Genomic DNA, 14,742 nt, shown 5'->3' on the forward strand with positions numbered 1-14,742 from the left:
GGGATGCTTCTGAGCTGACAACAGGAGGAAGAGGCATGCTCTGACCCCAGGCAAGCATTTTTGTCATGCCCTGGGAAATCCCACCCATTTGCTGAGTGAAGCAGGGTAGGAAGTGTGGAATTAGTCCCTTAATTCAGGAAGGGGAATGACCTAATTACAAGGCTCCCAGAGACAGAGAATGGTGATCTGGATGTTGAGGAAGAAAGAGTAATCAAGTGCCTAAGACAGTGGGGCCAGCAGAGACCCATCCAAGAGGGACTGCCATGGTCTTAGTTGGGCTGTAATTGGGTTCCCAACACTGTCAGTGCACTCCCCCGATTCGGAAAAGGCAAGAGGGCATCTGTGACCTCAGTCCCAGGGGAAGAGGATCTCATTTTCTCCCTCTCCTCCACCCCGTCTCTTTACACCCTGGACAGCAACCCTGCTTCTGAGACTGTCCTTGCCTCCTTGGCCTCCATGTGAGCTGGCTTAGCAAGGCTTGACAAGGCTGGTCTCAGGGTAGACCCAGCCAGAGATCAGGTGTGATTCTGGCATCCCTGTGATGACTATGTTCTCAGGCAACCTTAAGTGGGAAGGTCTTTGGTAAAGAAGCCCCAGGCTCAGCAGCTGTTGGTTTGTATCGGTCAGAACTGCTCTGCGGTTCTCATGCCTCCACTGTACCAGCCTTCTTGTCCCCAGCCAGAGACCACAATCTGCGTCCTGATTGACTTACGTAGTATTACTTAAAAAACTTGTGGCTAAAATTGGCAGATCCCATGTAAAAATCCAATGTCTGATTTCTTTTAAATATTAGGATAGTGGTAACACTGGATCCATATTTCCACAAGACAGCATTGGGCAGGGTGTGCGTTATACATCTCCAGGCCTACAGAGTCAGCTTTACCTGTTTCCATGGCTGCCGGGCCCTTGTCAGACCCCGACTATGAGGCCCTATCCCTAGACTCTCCTCTTCAGCCTCTTCCTCAACTACTGAGAGCAGGCTGGGAAGGTGCACCAGAGCCCTGGGGGCTACCGGCAGAGACCTCAGAAGTGCCCCCTGCTGAGCGTGGGGCCCACTCCCAAGTTGCAGGAGGCTCACCTGCAGTCCGATGTCTTGTGGCTGGTTTTCCACAGCCACCCTGGTGATGCCAGGAAGGTCAATGAGGGTCAGATCTGGGACCTCAGGGGAGGTGATCTCCAGATTAATGAGCTCATGGCTGATGCCAAGTCCATTCCCAGCTATGATGTTCTGGGCTGTGGAGACCAAGAGAGGAGAAACCCTGAGTCCAGATGAAGAACCCAACCAAGCAAAAGCAGTGGAATCTGTGGGCAGATTTATGTTCCTCACCTATTTGTGTGTCTCACCTGTATCTGGGGACAGTCCTAAGGTGAGAAACAGGGAGGCAATTTAAGCACAGACCTGATGAATTGCCTAGTTCTTTAGAGATTAGGAGGTGGGAGAATGATGGCAACCAGGCTACTTTGTAAATGTTTCCTGTTTTAGCTATCACTGCACCCCACTCCAGTATTCTTGCCTGGAGAATCCCATGGACGGAGGAGCCTGGAAGGCTGCAGTCCATGGGGTCGCTGAGGGTCGGACACGACTGAGCAACTTCACTTTCACTTTTCACTTTCATGCATTGGAGAAGAAAATGGCAACTCACTCCAGTGTTCTTGCCTGGAGAATCCCAGGAACAGGGGAGCCTGGTGGGCTGCTGTCCATTGGGTCGCACAGAGTCGGACATGACTGAAGTGACTTAGCAGCAGCAGCCCTGTCACTACTTAAGCTATGATTTTGTAACTCTGTATTGAAGTGAAACATACGTACAGGAAAGTACCCTTTGTCTTAAACCTGTGACTTGGTGAGTTTCACAGGTGGGACCCATTGGTGTCACAGAAACACATATCAAGAAACAGAACATGGTTAGCGCCCCCTACCCTGCTAAAGCCCCTCTCTCCCTGTGGATCACTAGCCCTCAGGTAAAGTAGCGCTTATCTTAAGCTTTACCAGCATCTACTCTTTTGCCCATTTTTGTACTTTATACTTGGTTGAGCTAAGTGAATTTGCTGATGGATAATCACTTTTGACCTACAAGACGAGCATTTTCCTGTGGTCCCACCTAATTATAAAAGGAATCGTAAACTATGTCTTCTCTTGGTATCATGCATGTGTGCATGTATGCTAAGTCAGTCATGTCTGACTCTTTGCGACCTCATAGACTGTACCTCGCAAGGCTCCTCTATCTATGAGATTCTCCAGGCAAGACTACTGGAGTGGGTTGCCATGCCCTCCTCCAGGGGATCTTTCCGACCCAGGGATCAAACCCGAGTCTCCTGTGGCTCCTGCATCACAGGTGGATTCTTCACTGCTGAGCCACTTGGGGAAGCCCTCTCTTGGTCCTGCTTCCTCAGCTCAACATTTCGTTTGTGTGATTACCTTATACTGGTGCTTGTGGCTGAGGGCTGTTCCTTTTCATTGCCATTCTGTGTCTTGATCCAGTCTGTGGGGTGTGGGGGGGTTGGGGCTGGGGGGTGGGGGATGGGTAATCATAGTTGCTTGCTTGCTAAGTCACTCGGTCATGTCTGACTCTTTGCGATGCTATGGACTGGAGTCTGCCAGGCTCCTCTGTCCATGGGCTTTTCCAGGCAAGAGTGCTGGAGTGCGTTGCTGTGCCCTCCTCCAAAGGATCTTCCCGACCCAGGAACTGAATCTATTATGTCTCCTGCATTGGCAGGCAGATTCTTTTACCACCAGCGCCATCCGGGTATCACAATAGTGCTGCTATAGAGATTCTAGAAGCGACTTTGTGTACACATTTTGGCTGGGGTATACTTGGGATAAAGAAAGCTGAGAGCCGAAGAATTGATGCTTTTGAACTGCGGTGTTGGAGAAGACTCTCAAGAGTTCCTTGGAGACTGCAAGGAGATCCAACCAGTCCATCCTAAAGGAGATCAGTCCTGGGTGTTCATTGGAAGGACTAATGTTGAAGCTGAAACTGAAATCCTTTGGCCACCTGATATGAAGAGCTGACTCATTTGAAAAGACCCTGATGCTGGGAAAGGTTGAGGGCAGGAGGAGAAGGGGACGACAGAGGATGAGATGGTTGGATGGCATCACCGACTCAATGGACATAAGTTTGGGTAAACTCTGGGAGTTGGTGATGGACAAGGAGGCCTGGCGTGCTGCAGTTCATGGGGTCGCAAAGAGTTGGAAATGACAGCAACTGAACTGAACTGATACTCAGGATTAGAGTTTTGAGGTGTCATGGGGTGTGCACACAGCCTTAGTGGATATTTTGTCAATTTTCCAAAGTAGTTGCACCAACTCACACTCCTACCTGCAGTGGACCAGAGTTCCCAGATGCTATAGATGCTTTAGAGATGCTGTTCTAAAGATGCTCATTACTCATCCTTACACAGAACATTCATCCACGTTCACAGAACGTACCCTCCCAGACCTGCCCACAGAGCTCACAGCTAGAGAGACTGGGCAGATCTCAGCCACGCTGAAGGATGTGCTGGGCACATGTGGACAGGATGGGTGTAGCAGGCATGGCAGTGCAGAGCTTTTATCATTTGAAGCTAGGAAACTTGCCAGGTGAAGATCTCAGGAAGTTCCTGTTTTGGGGGTGGATCTAGAATTGAGGCAGCACCTTGCAATTTGGGGAGTGATCCCTCTGGTGAGCTAGCTGGAGACACAGGGTTCTCAGGGAGCTGAGCCCAAGGAGTCATGTGAAAACCCCAGCCTCAGATGCAGTTTGCTGCTCAGTGAGGCATAAGCCCATCTCCCTAGAATGGAAGCTATGGCCACAGAGTTTCTTGTTATGATCAGAGGGAATTTTTGCCTGTCTGGCTGAGCCCAGCTTGAGAGCAGGAAGGGGAAGATGCCTTGGGGAGGGGTGGGCAGGCTCAGGGACCTTGGAGGCAGGGCTGCGAGGGGATGACCTCCAGGGTCCCCTCTGAGTGGGTATGGAAGTGGATTCCAGGAGCGTGTGTGCGTGCTACTTCAGTCATGTCCGACTCTTTGTGACCCTATGGACTGTAGCCCACCAGGCTCCTCTGTTCATGGGATTCTCCAGGCAAGAAGGCTAGAGGGGGTTGCTATGCCCTCTTCCAGGGCATCTTCCCCCACCCAGGGATCAAACCTGTGTCTCTTATGTCTCTTGCATTGGCAGGCGGGGTTCTTTACCGCTAGCGCCACCTGGGAAGACATTCCAGGAGCAACTGAGCCTTCTCATTTGGTGGTTCCCTCAGGCTAATCTCAAGAGCTGGATGTACTTCTAGGAGTGATGGGTGGGCGGGGCTTGCCTTGGGGAAAACCTCAGGGCTTGGGGACAGGGATGTGGCCACAGGCAACCAGACACTTCAGGTTAGAGCAGCACCTCAGGACACACGTCCCCAGCACTGACCAGGGTAGCTGAAGCAGGAGTGCTGCCCGGGACACTTCCCAGAGGAGAGGCAGGTAAACTGACAGTCACAAAAGGGTAGGGTTATGTAGGAAGGAGGAGGGACATGTGAGAGGCAGAGGGCCGGCACGTGGGAAAGCCTGGAAAGAAGAGACGGTGCTCGCTGTGGAGCTGGAGAGGCCTGGGTGACCGCTGATGACCCCAGGGGGAGAAGGAGCCGACTTGCAGATGCCCGCAGGGCCCTACCTCTCCGAATCTCCCACTCCACTTCGGAGGGATTTTGCAGCTGCTGCGTAATGTTGCGGTAGGTGATTTTCCCGGTCCATTCACACTCCCGCTTTGTCAGTTTCAGCACCAGCGGACACCGGGTGATGATTCCTGAGAGAGAGTTTCCCAAACAGCCTCTAAGTTTCCCTTAAAAAGAAGCATTCACAGGTGCCCTTTTCTTTTCTTTTTTGACTGCACCACAAGGCATGTAGAATCTTGGTTCCCTGACCAGGGATCGAACCCCCATCTCTTGAACTGGGAGCATGGCGTTCTAACCACTGGACAACCAGGGAAGCCCCACCCTTTGCTCTTATCCTCCCCAGTGTCCTCAGAGGCCTTGTCTGAACTCTGTATCCCTCTCTAGGGAGGACTCAGTCCAGCCCCACTAATTACCCCCGGCCCTAGGAAGGCCTCAGGCACAGACCAGGTGGCAGCCAAGGGCCAGGACTGGGGTAGGAGTGGGAGGGAAGCAGTGAGATCTACCTGACCCCATCCAGCCCTCCCAGCCCCTGACACTCGGGCATGGAGGGAGCCCAAAGCACTACTGTAAGGGGCTCCTGCCTGCCCCGAAAGACTGCCAGGGCCACACCGGCCTCCAGACGCTTTGCTCTGTTGCTTTTCTCCTGGAAATGCTGAACCCAGGGTGGAGAGGAGGAGCTGCTGGTGTCCACTCTGACTCCATCACACACCAGAGTTGGGCTGATGGGGATCTCACAGGAGACCCTGGAGTAAAGGACCGGCTGCCCATGCTTGGGAGGGCACACAGGCCGGGGCTCCTGGTCTGGGTGGTTGTTGAGGGCTGTGCAGGGTCCATGAAGCCCCCATACCCTCCTCTGTGCCCAGGAGGCAGCCCTGGCTCCCTGGGTTCCTGTTGTTTTTGACGGATGGGCAGTGCTGGAAGAAGATGGGTATGAGAGGGAATCAGGACAGGGGAAACTACCCACCTTAGGGTGCCAGGTCCATCCTTTTTTCCCCTTTATAATTATTTTCATTGTCAGAATGTATGACAGCTTTTTCATTCTGTGCTTGAATGTGTGTGTACTAAGTCACTTCAGTCATGTCTGACTCTTTGTGACCCCATGGACTGTAGCCGGCCAGGCTCCTCTGTCCATGGGATTCTCTAGGCAAGAATACTGGGGTGGGTTGCCATGCCCTCCTCCAGGCGATCCTCCCAACTCAGGGATTGAACCCAGGTCTCCTGCACTGCAGGCAGATTCTTTACCGACTGAGCCACCAGGGAAGCCCAGACGATCGTAGTAGTAGTGTTAGTTAGTTCTGTCCGACTCTGAGACCCCATGGACTGTAGCCTGCCAGTTTCCTCTGTCCATGGGATTCTCCAGGCAAGAACACTGGAGTGGGTTGCCATGCTTAATTCTACACAGGCTTAAATTTTTTTGTCTTTTGTTTTTTTTGAAAGGAAGCAGGAACGTCCTTGGTGGTCCAGTGGTTAAGACTCTGCACTCGCAATGCAGGGGGTGCAGGTTTGACCCCTTGTTGAGAAACTGAAAGCCCACATGCCTTGAGACGGTGACCAAAAAAAAAATTTATTTTTTAAAATGAAACGTTGTGTCTTATCACACCATGATCCTGGCTAGTAGCTTCTCAAATTTGAGAAAATTCTTCAAAAAGACATTACATGTTACCAGAAACTAACAAATTAACATAGAAATGTTTCTAGAGTCTTAGAGGACTAGACAGAGAAGGCAATGGCACCCCACTCCAGTACTCTTGCCTGGAAAATCCCATGGATGGAGGAGCCTAGAAGGCTGCAGTCCATGGGGTCGCTAAGTGTCAGACACGACTGAGCGACTTCACTTTCACTTTTCACTTTCATGCATTGGAGAAGGAAATGGCAACCCACTCCAGTGTTCTTGCCTGGAGAATCCCAGGGATGGGGGAGCCTGGTGGGCTGCTGTCTATGAGGTTGCACAGAGTCGGACACGACTGAAGTGACTTAGCAGCAGCAGAGGACTAGAAAGAAACCAACTGATACAAAGCCCAGCAATGACTGTTGCCACGTGAAAGAGGACTCAGAACCTAGGGGCAGCAGGAGCATCCAGGTCCACCCCCCCACCGCCCCCTGCCCACATCACCGGTCCAGGGGGGCTTCCCGTGACCTCTCCTGAGCCTACTGGTCCTGGGATGCTCTGTGGCTTGCAGGAGGCTGCCCCAGCAGTACTTACCGCTGCCCCTGGGGAGGGCAACCCCCGACAGAGCCTCCAGCACGGAACTCTTGCCGGAGCTCTGGTCCCCGATAACGGCAATGGCGGGCAGGGCCAGGTCCTGCTCCACGCCCAGGGCCCGTAGGGAGTCGATGAGGTCAATGCAGGGCCGCACCTTCTCCTCATACTTTCTGTACAGGTTGTTTTCCGGCCCCTGGAGGAGACACAGACTCACAGCCTTGGCCTTTGATGGACTCCCATCGCTTTCTGGAATTTGCGACTGAATTGGTGAATCTGCTCATGTGGGGTTGGAGACAGGAGGGGCGAGAGGCAGACCCAGGTGTGCCAGAGGCAAGGCCTCTGCATTTGTTCCTGCAGAGGCTTGGCTTCCACTGCTGTGGGCTGGAGGTGGAGGTGCCCGTGTGAGTTGGGAGATGGCCCTGCGAGGGCAGGCACTCCCAGTTGGAGGGAGGGGAGAAGCCCACCCCGGGCCTGCAGGGCTGGGGTAGGGGGTGGCTGGCAGTATGACTGTGGCAGTCACAGTTGGAGGGAAAGCTCCCAGGCAGGAGACCCCAGCACAGAGAACGGAGGCCCCAGATCCATGTCCAGGAAGGTCATGGTGCCCCAGAGACTGTGTCTGCCCCTGGGGCTTGTTGGAAGTGCCCAGAAGGTTGGGGGAGGGGGAGGGCACCAGCTGTGCCATGGGGACTGGACTAGACTGGTAGGTTTTATTCCCCACTTCCCCCCAACCCCTCCACCTTCTTTCAGATGGTAAAGAATCTGCCTGCAATGCAGGAGACCCAGGTTCCATCCCTGGGTCGTAAAGATCCATCCCCTGGGGGAGGAAACGGCAACCCACCCCAGTACTCTTGCCTGGAGAATCCCATGGGCAGAGGAGCCTTGCGGGCTGCGGTCCATGGGGTCGCAAAGAGTCGGACACGACTGAGTGACTAACACACACACTTCTCTCCACATCCCCCCAGCCCTCCCCATGCATGCACCCTTCCTGACCCACCCTCCTCTCACCTTACCTTTGACATCTGTTGGCCCCCTTTTGCTTCTGGCTGCTGAGGGTCCAAATTCAGCTGATTGAAGTTGTTGGGAAGGAAGTCCGGGTTGCTCTCTTCCACCTGCCATTGTGGGGGACTCATTGTCTGCCCCAGTGGTGGCCCTGGTGGCTGCTGATGGAAGTAAATGTCTTGCTTTGGGCGGTGCTGAGTGGAAGTCTGAGTGTGCCTCTTGTACTTCAAAGGCCTGAAGGACATCGACATGACTGTCTGCTCGGAGAGCTGGGGTGTGCGGTTTTCGGGGCTCAGTGCCTCTGGTCCTCTAGGCAAGCTCTGCAAAGACGCAAGACGGGAATGTGGCCCAGAGGTCCCCCAGCAGACCTTCCTGGGGGCTGTATTTCTTCCAGCTCTGCCTCATCTAATCCCTTACAACTCACCTGCTGCTCACCGACTCAGGGGAGACCAGCAGCCCAGCTCAGGCCTGTCTGCAGACGGGGCTGATGGCAGCAAACGGGCACAGAACACAAAAGGGGCGTTGGTGGGCCTGGAGACAAGTGGACTCCACGCTTCCACGGGAGAGTCTGAAGGTTCTGCTGTCACTTCTGCTGGGCTCCGCGTCGTCACCTACAGCTCAGGGCGAAGAGGAAGCAGTAAGGCGTGGAGAGATGACAGGGAGCCCCTCCAGGGTCCCTTGGTAGCCAATCTCTGCCCCGCCATCGCTGTTTCTCACCCAGGCTGGGTCAGGCTGCTGGAGATTCTGGGAGAAAAGGTTTCTGGGGTCTCTTACTTCTCTGTGGGACCTATAATCAGGTGGTCTTCCGCCTAGAGACAGCTGGCCTCACCCAGCACTGCTCTGAAATGCTCATTTCACAGCAACCTATGATGCTATTTTCACAGCAACCCTGCATGTCAGTGCCTAATATGCACTTTTTCAGGTCAAGAAGGTAAAGCGCAGAGGTCTAGATACTGGCCTGAGTCAGGGCCCAGAGGCCGGCCAGGGACTCTGGGTCATGAACACTTTCCCACTATGCCCAGCCCCCAGCCACCCCACTACTGGGGCCAGAATGGAGACAGTGAGTTGGATGGCTTCGCTCCCTCCCATGCGAGTCCACCTGGATATGTGACTGTGACCTTATTTGGAAAAGTCTACTTGCAGTGGAATTGAGGCAGATCTGGGGATGACGGTGGGCCCGAAATGCAAGAAGAGACAGGCGGAGAGGGTTTGAGACTCAGAGCCCCTTGGCTGTAGGGCAACGGAGGCAGAGACTGGAGGGTCGCTGCCCCACGTCAGGGACCCCCGAGGGGATCAGGGGCCCAGAAGCTGGGAGAGGAGCCTGAAAGGGGTTTCCCTCAGAGCCTCTGGGAAGAACTAACTCTACCGACACCTCACCCTGGAATTTCTGGCCTGAGAACCGGGAGAGAATAGATGTCCTGTGTGTCTGAGTTGGGGGCATCTGTCAGGCCAGCTCCAGGGCACTAACCAGTGGGGAGGATTGGAGTCTTGAGGTGGTGCCTACCCCATAGCTGCCCCTTGGGGCATCCATGTGTGCCCCGTTTCCAGCCCTCCATCCATCCCCTCCTCACAACAGTGGTTCCACCCTTGCACACACTGTGGCCCTTTTCCGTCTAAACCCTGGCTCATCCTGTCACTGCGCTTTCTAAAAACTTCTGGGGTCTTTTTCTTTCAGAACAAAGTTCCTAAAGAATTTGGTCCTAACCTACCTTTTCCTATTTGATGCCACCTCTGAATGCTGGGCCAGGTTTTTTTACCTTCCCTCAAACTGGATCTGCACATTCATCGCCTTGTGTGTGCCATTGGCCTAGCTTTAAAAGTGCGGGTGGTTCATTCACTTATTCATTCATTCAACAGATGTGTTTTGAGGACTGATGCAGGGTGAATTGTGTCCCCAAGTTCATAGGTCAGAGCCCTAACCCCTAGGACCTCGGTGTATGTCTATACTGGAGAGATGCCCTTTAAAGAGGTGATTGAGGTAAACAAGGTCACTAATCCAATCTCACTGGTGTCTTAGAAAAAACAGATTAGGACAAATACACACAGAGGCAAGAGCGGATGAGGACACGGGGAGACCGCCGTCTCCATGCCCAGGCGGCCTCGGAAGAAAGTAACCCTGCTGACACCTTAGTCTTGGACTTCTGACCTCCAGACTGGGAGAAAATAAATTTCTGTTGTCTAAGCCATCTACCCTGCGGCACTTCGTTACAGCAGCCTGAGCAAACTAATACGAGGACCAACTATGTGCGAGGTGGTTCCTGCCATGAGGATTCAGTGGTGAGCAAGCCAGATGAAATCCCTGTCTCCGGTACACACATTCTGTCAGGGGGACCCCCCCCCCAAAAAAAAAACACAAGAAAGCCGACCAGTAAAGAAGCCTGCAGTAATGCAACCCCAGGTGACGATGGAGTGTCTGGACGAAAGGGCGTGGGTGACAGATGCTGGGGTCAGTGTCAGAGGTGGAGGCAGGGGCTGTTTGAGGGCGTGTCCGTGTTTACAGAAAACAGGAAATGAATGAAGAGAGGAACTATTATGTGAGGACCTGGGGAGGAACCTTCCTGGCAGAGCAAGTCCAAGTGCAAAGGTCCTGAGGTCAGAATGAGCTCAGGGAACCGGGAGAAGCACACTTGTCTCCTGGGGGCTCAGAAAGCCCAGCCCAGGGGCGGCTCCTTTCTTTGGGATTGGGGGCTGGCCCCTCTGGTCCTCTCTGCCTTGCTCTTTCCGGGCTGTGCCCTGGCCTTTCCTGACATGGCTGGGGCTAGACCTGACATTTGGGTATGGGCTGGAAGGAGGTGGAGAAGTCTTCTACCTGCACTTTTCTGAGCAGTCAGCCCCACTGACCTGGAGACCCTAAGGAAAGGGAGACCCCCCCAGGCTCGGCCCCGCTCCTGGGGGAGCCCTGCAAAGGCTGTCCAGTGGAGGGAGCACCCTTATCTCGGTGCTGAAATCCTAAGACAGCACCTCTGTTCCCTCCTGTGGATGAGGGCAGTAAGACTGCTCAGCTGAGTGTTGGGTGGAAGGCCAATCTTACAGGTAACCCCAATCTATGGTCAGCCAATTCCCGATGTGTGGGGCTGCTGGGGGATGAAGCAGGCACTTCCGGGCCAGGAATTGCTGGCACGCAGCCCTCAAATGCCCTGTGGCTAGCTTTAGAGGAAAAGACTCTCAGCCAGCCCCTCCCACTGGTTGGGGACTAAAACTAAATCTGGGTTTTTACAGCTGTTTTGCATCTTTCTATTCTTCATTTCTCTGAGTCCCTGAGGTTTAGCCTTTTCTCTGTTCTGCATCTGATTGTTTCCCATGGGGCCAGTCTCCTCCACGAAATTCCTCGTCTTACAAAATACATGACCCTTCAGCAAGTGTCTAGAGAAAGTATGATCCCATGAAAAGGCCTCTGCTTTTTGGTTTTCATCCTGCTGGCAGCATCCTCAGATATTTTCCCCCAGTAGTGCCAAGGAGTGCTGGCAATGAGCAGAAGCTGGAAGAGACAGGGATGGACTCTATGCAGAATCTCAGGAGGATTTGCTAATGCCTCCATCTCAATCTTCCAGCCTCCAGGGCTGGGAGAGACTAAATTTTCATTTTGTAAGCCCTCTAGTCTGGGATACTGTGCCATGACAACCCTAGGACACTCACACACCATTGCTGTTCAGTCACTCAGTCGTGTCTGACTCTCTGCAACCCCATGGACTGCAGCATGCCAGGCTCCCTCTTTCACAGTCTCCTAGAGCTTGCTCAAATTCATGTCCATTGAATCGGTGATGCCATCCAATCATCTCATCCTGTCATCCCTTTCTCCTCCTGCCTTCAACCTTTCCCAGCATCAGGGTTTTTTCTAATGAGTCGGCTCTTCACATCGGTGGCCAAATTTTTGGAACTTCAGCTTCAGTATCAGTCCCTCCAATGAATATTCAGGGTTGATTTCCTTTAGGATTGACTGGTTTAATCGCCTTGCTCTTCAAGGGACTCTCAAGAGTCTTCTCCAGACAGTTCAAAAGCATCATGGTTTATACCTAATCTGTTCCCCCCAAGTGCCTTTTTTGCTGGGTGGACTTGGCATCATATCTGTCTCTAAGTAAAATTCTGAAGGTGTAATAATCCACCAGTTCATGCTACAATGGGAATCAGCAAATGCTAGAAAGCAGGTGTCCTTGCCCCTCGAGAAACAGTGTCAGGAGGCCTCTTGGCCACTACTGCCTCAAGCAAGAGGGATCCTGAAGCTCTGAGATCAGGCTTTGGGGCTTCAATTCTGATACGAGTTCCAAAGTGTGTCATTCTATATCATCAAACAGTTGACTCAATTCAGACACTATCTACCGGGAGATGACAGCAGACTATTATCAGATGGGGTGCACCCTACTCACCTGCCCCCACCCCATCCTGCTGCCAATTGCAAATGGACACTTGTCATCTGTCTCTAGGCTTCCCAGGTGGCACAGTGGCAAAGAATATGCCTGCCAATGCAGGAGACTTGGGTTTGATCCCTGGGTCAGGAAGATCCCTGGAGAAGGAAATGGCATCCCACTCCAGTATTCTTGCCTGGGAAATCCCATGAACAGAGGCGCTTGTTGGGCTATAGTCCATGGGGTCACAGTTGGACACAACTGAGTGACTGAGCACACACACACACACATACACACACACATATCTAACTCTACAAGGATTAAATCCTGAGCCACTGCAGTAGCTCCCCTGAAAGTAGTTCAGGATGGAGATCAGGAACAAGGCCCTCTGTGCTCTGGGAAAAACTGGCAGAACAGGTATTCAGATAGATATTTTCCGGAGAAGATTTTATGAGCACAATTCTTGAATCTCCTCATATCTAGAAAAGCACTAAAATCAGTAATAGTGACATCTGCTCCTCATGACTAGCAGTGAGCTTCTGCCGAAATGCGTGCTTGATTGCATGTACGCCCTTCACTAAAATCAGATATTACTGACTTCCCCACTAGCTGTTTGTTGCAGCTCCTCAGAGCTATCCAAAACGCTGTCTCCCAGTCTACCATCCTCATTTTGCCCCAAATAGAACTTAACTCACAAATCTCATGTGCATTTTTTCCCCAGTCAACACTGCCCATTTCAGATGCAAACTGCTAGCAAAGACACCCCCAACCTCATCCCACCGCCCCTCTTGGGTTTGAATAATCTGCTAGAGCAGAAACCTTTCACTGACTAGATCACAGGTTAATTATAAAAGGATTTCCCAGGTGGCGCTAGTTCTTTACAGAACCTGCCTGCAATGCAGGAGACAAAAGAGACACGGGTGGGAACCCTGGGTGGGGAAGATCCCCTGGAGGAGGGCACGGCAACCCACTCTAGTGTTCTTGCCCAGAGAATCTCCATGGACAGCCTGCTGAGCTACAGTCCGTGGGATCACAAAGATTCGGACATGACTGAGTGAAATCGCACGCACACAGACACAACTCAAGAGAAGTGAAAGTGAAAGCCGCTCAGTCACGTCCGAGTCTTTGAGACCCCATGGACTATACAGTCCACGGAATTCTCCAGGCCAGAAAACTGGAGTGGGTGGCCTTTTCCTTCGTCAGGGGATCGTCTCAGCCCAGGGATCGAACCCAGGTCTCCCTCATTGCAGGTGGATTCTTTACTAGCTGAGCCGCCAGGGAAGCCCAGCTCGGAAAAAGCCAGATGGCAGGCGCCGGGCGAGGGTGGAGCTTACGCTCCGTCTGCGAGCGCTGCTCTCCCGCATCTCCAGTGCGCTCCAGAAGCCCTCCAAACACTCGGGTTTTCAGGCGGCTTCATTGCATAGACCTGAGTGATTTCATCACTGACCATCAGAGATTGAACTCAACCTCCTGCCCTGCTTCTCTTCCGGGAGGAAGGGAGTGGCTGGAAGTGCCAGTCCTCTGTCACGTGACCGCTCACCTAGGTAACCGGCTCCCATCTCATTAACATAACACAGGGACCTGACACCACCTGATTAGCATAACAGAAGCCGACGCTCTCCTCCCTTCTGAGGGTTTTAGGAACACCTGTTAGGCTGGAACTGACACAGACCAAATAATCTCTCCTTTTCCCCTACAATTGTGAATATTATGAAATAGTCACCTGGATGAGTTAATATCTATCCTCATACTTACTTTTTTTTTCTTGCGATGAGGACTTTTAAGATCTACTGTTTTTGTTGTTATTGTTTAGTCTCTAAGTCGTGTCTATTTTGCAGCCCCATGGACTGTAGCCTCCCAGGCTCCTCTGTCCATGGGATTCTCCGGGCAAGAATAGTGGAGTGAGTTGCCATGCCCTTCTCCAGGGGATCTTCCCAACCTGAGGGTCGAACCTGCATCTCCTGAGTCTCCTGCATTGGCAGGCGGGTTCTTTACCACTACTGCCACCTGGGAAGCCTTCTACTCTCTTAGCAACTTTCTAAAATGCTACACATTATTAGCTGTGGAGATGCAATGTACAGCAGGTGACTATAGTTAATATATTTCTTATTATAAATCACAGCTTCACAGAGCATGAAACTCTCTCCCCTCCTCAGGATGTGCAACTTCCATGGAAGTTCCAGAAGCCACCTCTGAGTGGTCACAAGGTCTTTGGCCAGACTCGGGGAGATGGGGACCCCCTGTGTTCCCAGTCCCGCCGCTCCCTTTCTAGAGCGTGCATGCAGGGATGGCTAGGGGCCCGCACCAGCGCACAACGCAGGCAACTTCAGAAACAGCATCTTTCTGCCTCCAGCCTTCTGGCACAAGCCACGTTTATCAGGAAGCAGATCTGCTGCAGGAAGACGCAATAAGCAGCCCTCCCCGCACTGACCCAGCTCTTACCTGTGCACTTGTAGGAGGGAGGCCGGCAAGTCATCTCTGCCCATTCCTCCCTTTCTTTTTATAGGATCCCTCCTGCCCTCGTGGCTTGCTTTCCCAGAAGTAAGGGAAATGAAACTAATGGCT

At 52.7% G+C, this 14,742-nt stretch overlaps 1 protein-coding gene across 2 annotated transcripts in view; it reads right to left on the bottom strand.

Annotated features, from left to right (window-relative positions):
• Positions 1–14,738, bottom strand: part of MX2 (MX dynamin like GTPase 2) — a 37,127-nt gene extending 22,389 nt beyond the window's left edge. Inside the window, exons 1-6 of one of the 2 annotated variants that reach the window (XM_086339355.1) lie at positions 14,620–14,738; positions 8,259–8,445; positions 7,846–8,154; positions 6,836–7,028; positions 4,632–4,763; positions 1,079–1,233 (exon numbers count right to left, since the gene is read on the bottom strand). In XM_086339355.1, the coding sequence (XP_086195481.1) occupies positions 1,079–1,233; positions 4,632–4,763; positions 6,836–7,028; positions 7,846–8,085 (720 nt within the window). In that variant the 5' untranslated portion in view covers positions 8,086–8,154; positions 8,259–8,445; positions 14,620–14,738. The remainder of the gene's footprint in view (positions 1–1,078; positions 1,234–4,631; positions 4,764–6,835; positions 7,029–7,845; positions 8,155–8,258; positions 8,446–14,619) is intronic. The other variant, XM_086339442.1, reaches the window with a different exon arrangement.
• Between the last annotated feature and the right edge of the window lie 4 nt (positions 14,739–14,742).

This window comes from Bos grunniens, chromosome 1, assembly GCF_055505025.1.
Source record: "Bos grunniens cultivar Pamir isolate PY7600 chromosome 1, Bosgru_T2T1.0, whole genome shotgun sequence".
Taxonomy (NCBI): domain Eukaryota; kingdom Metazoa; phylum Chordata; class Mammalia; order Artiodactyla; family Bovidae; genus Bos; species Bos grunniens.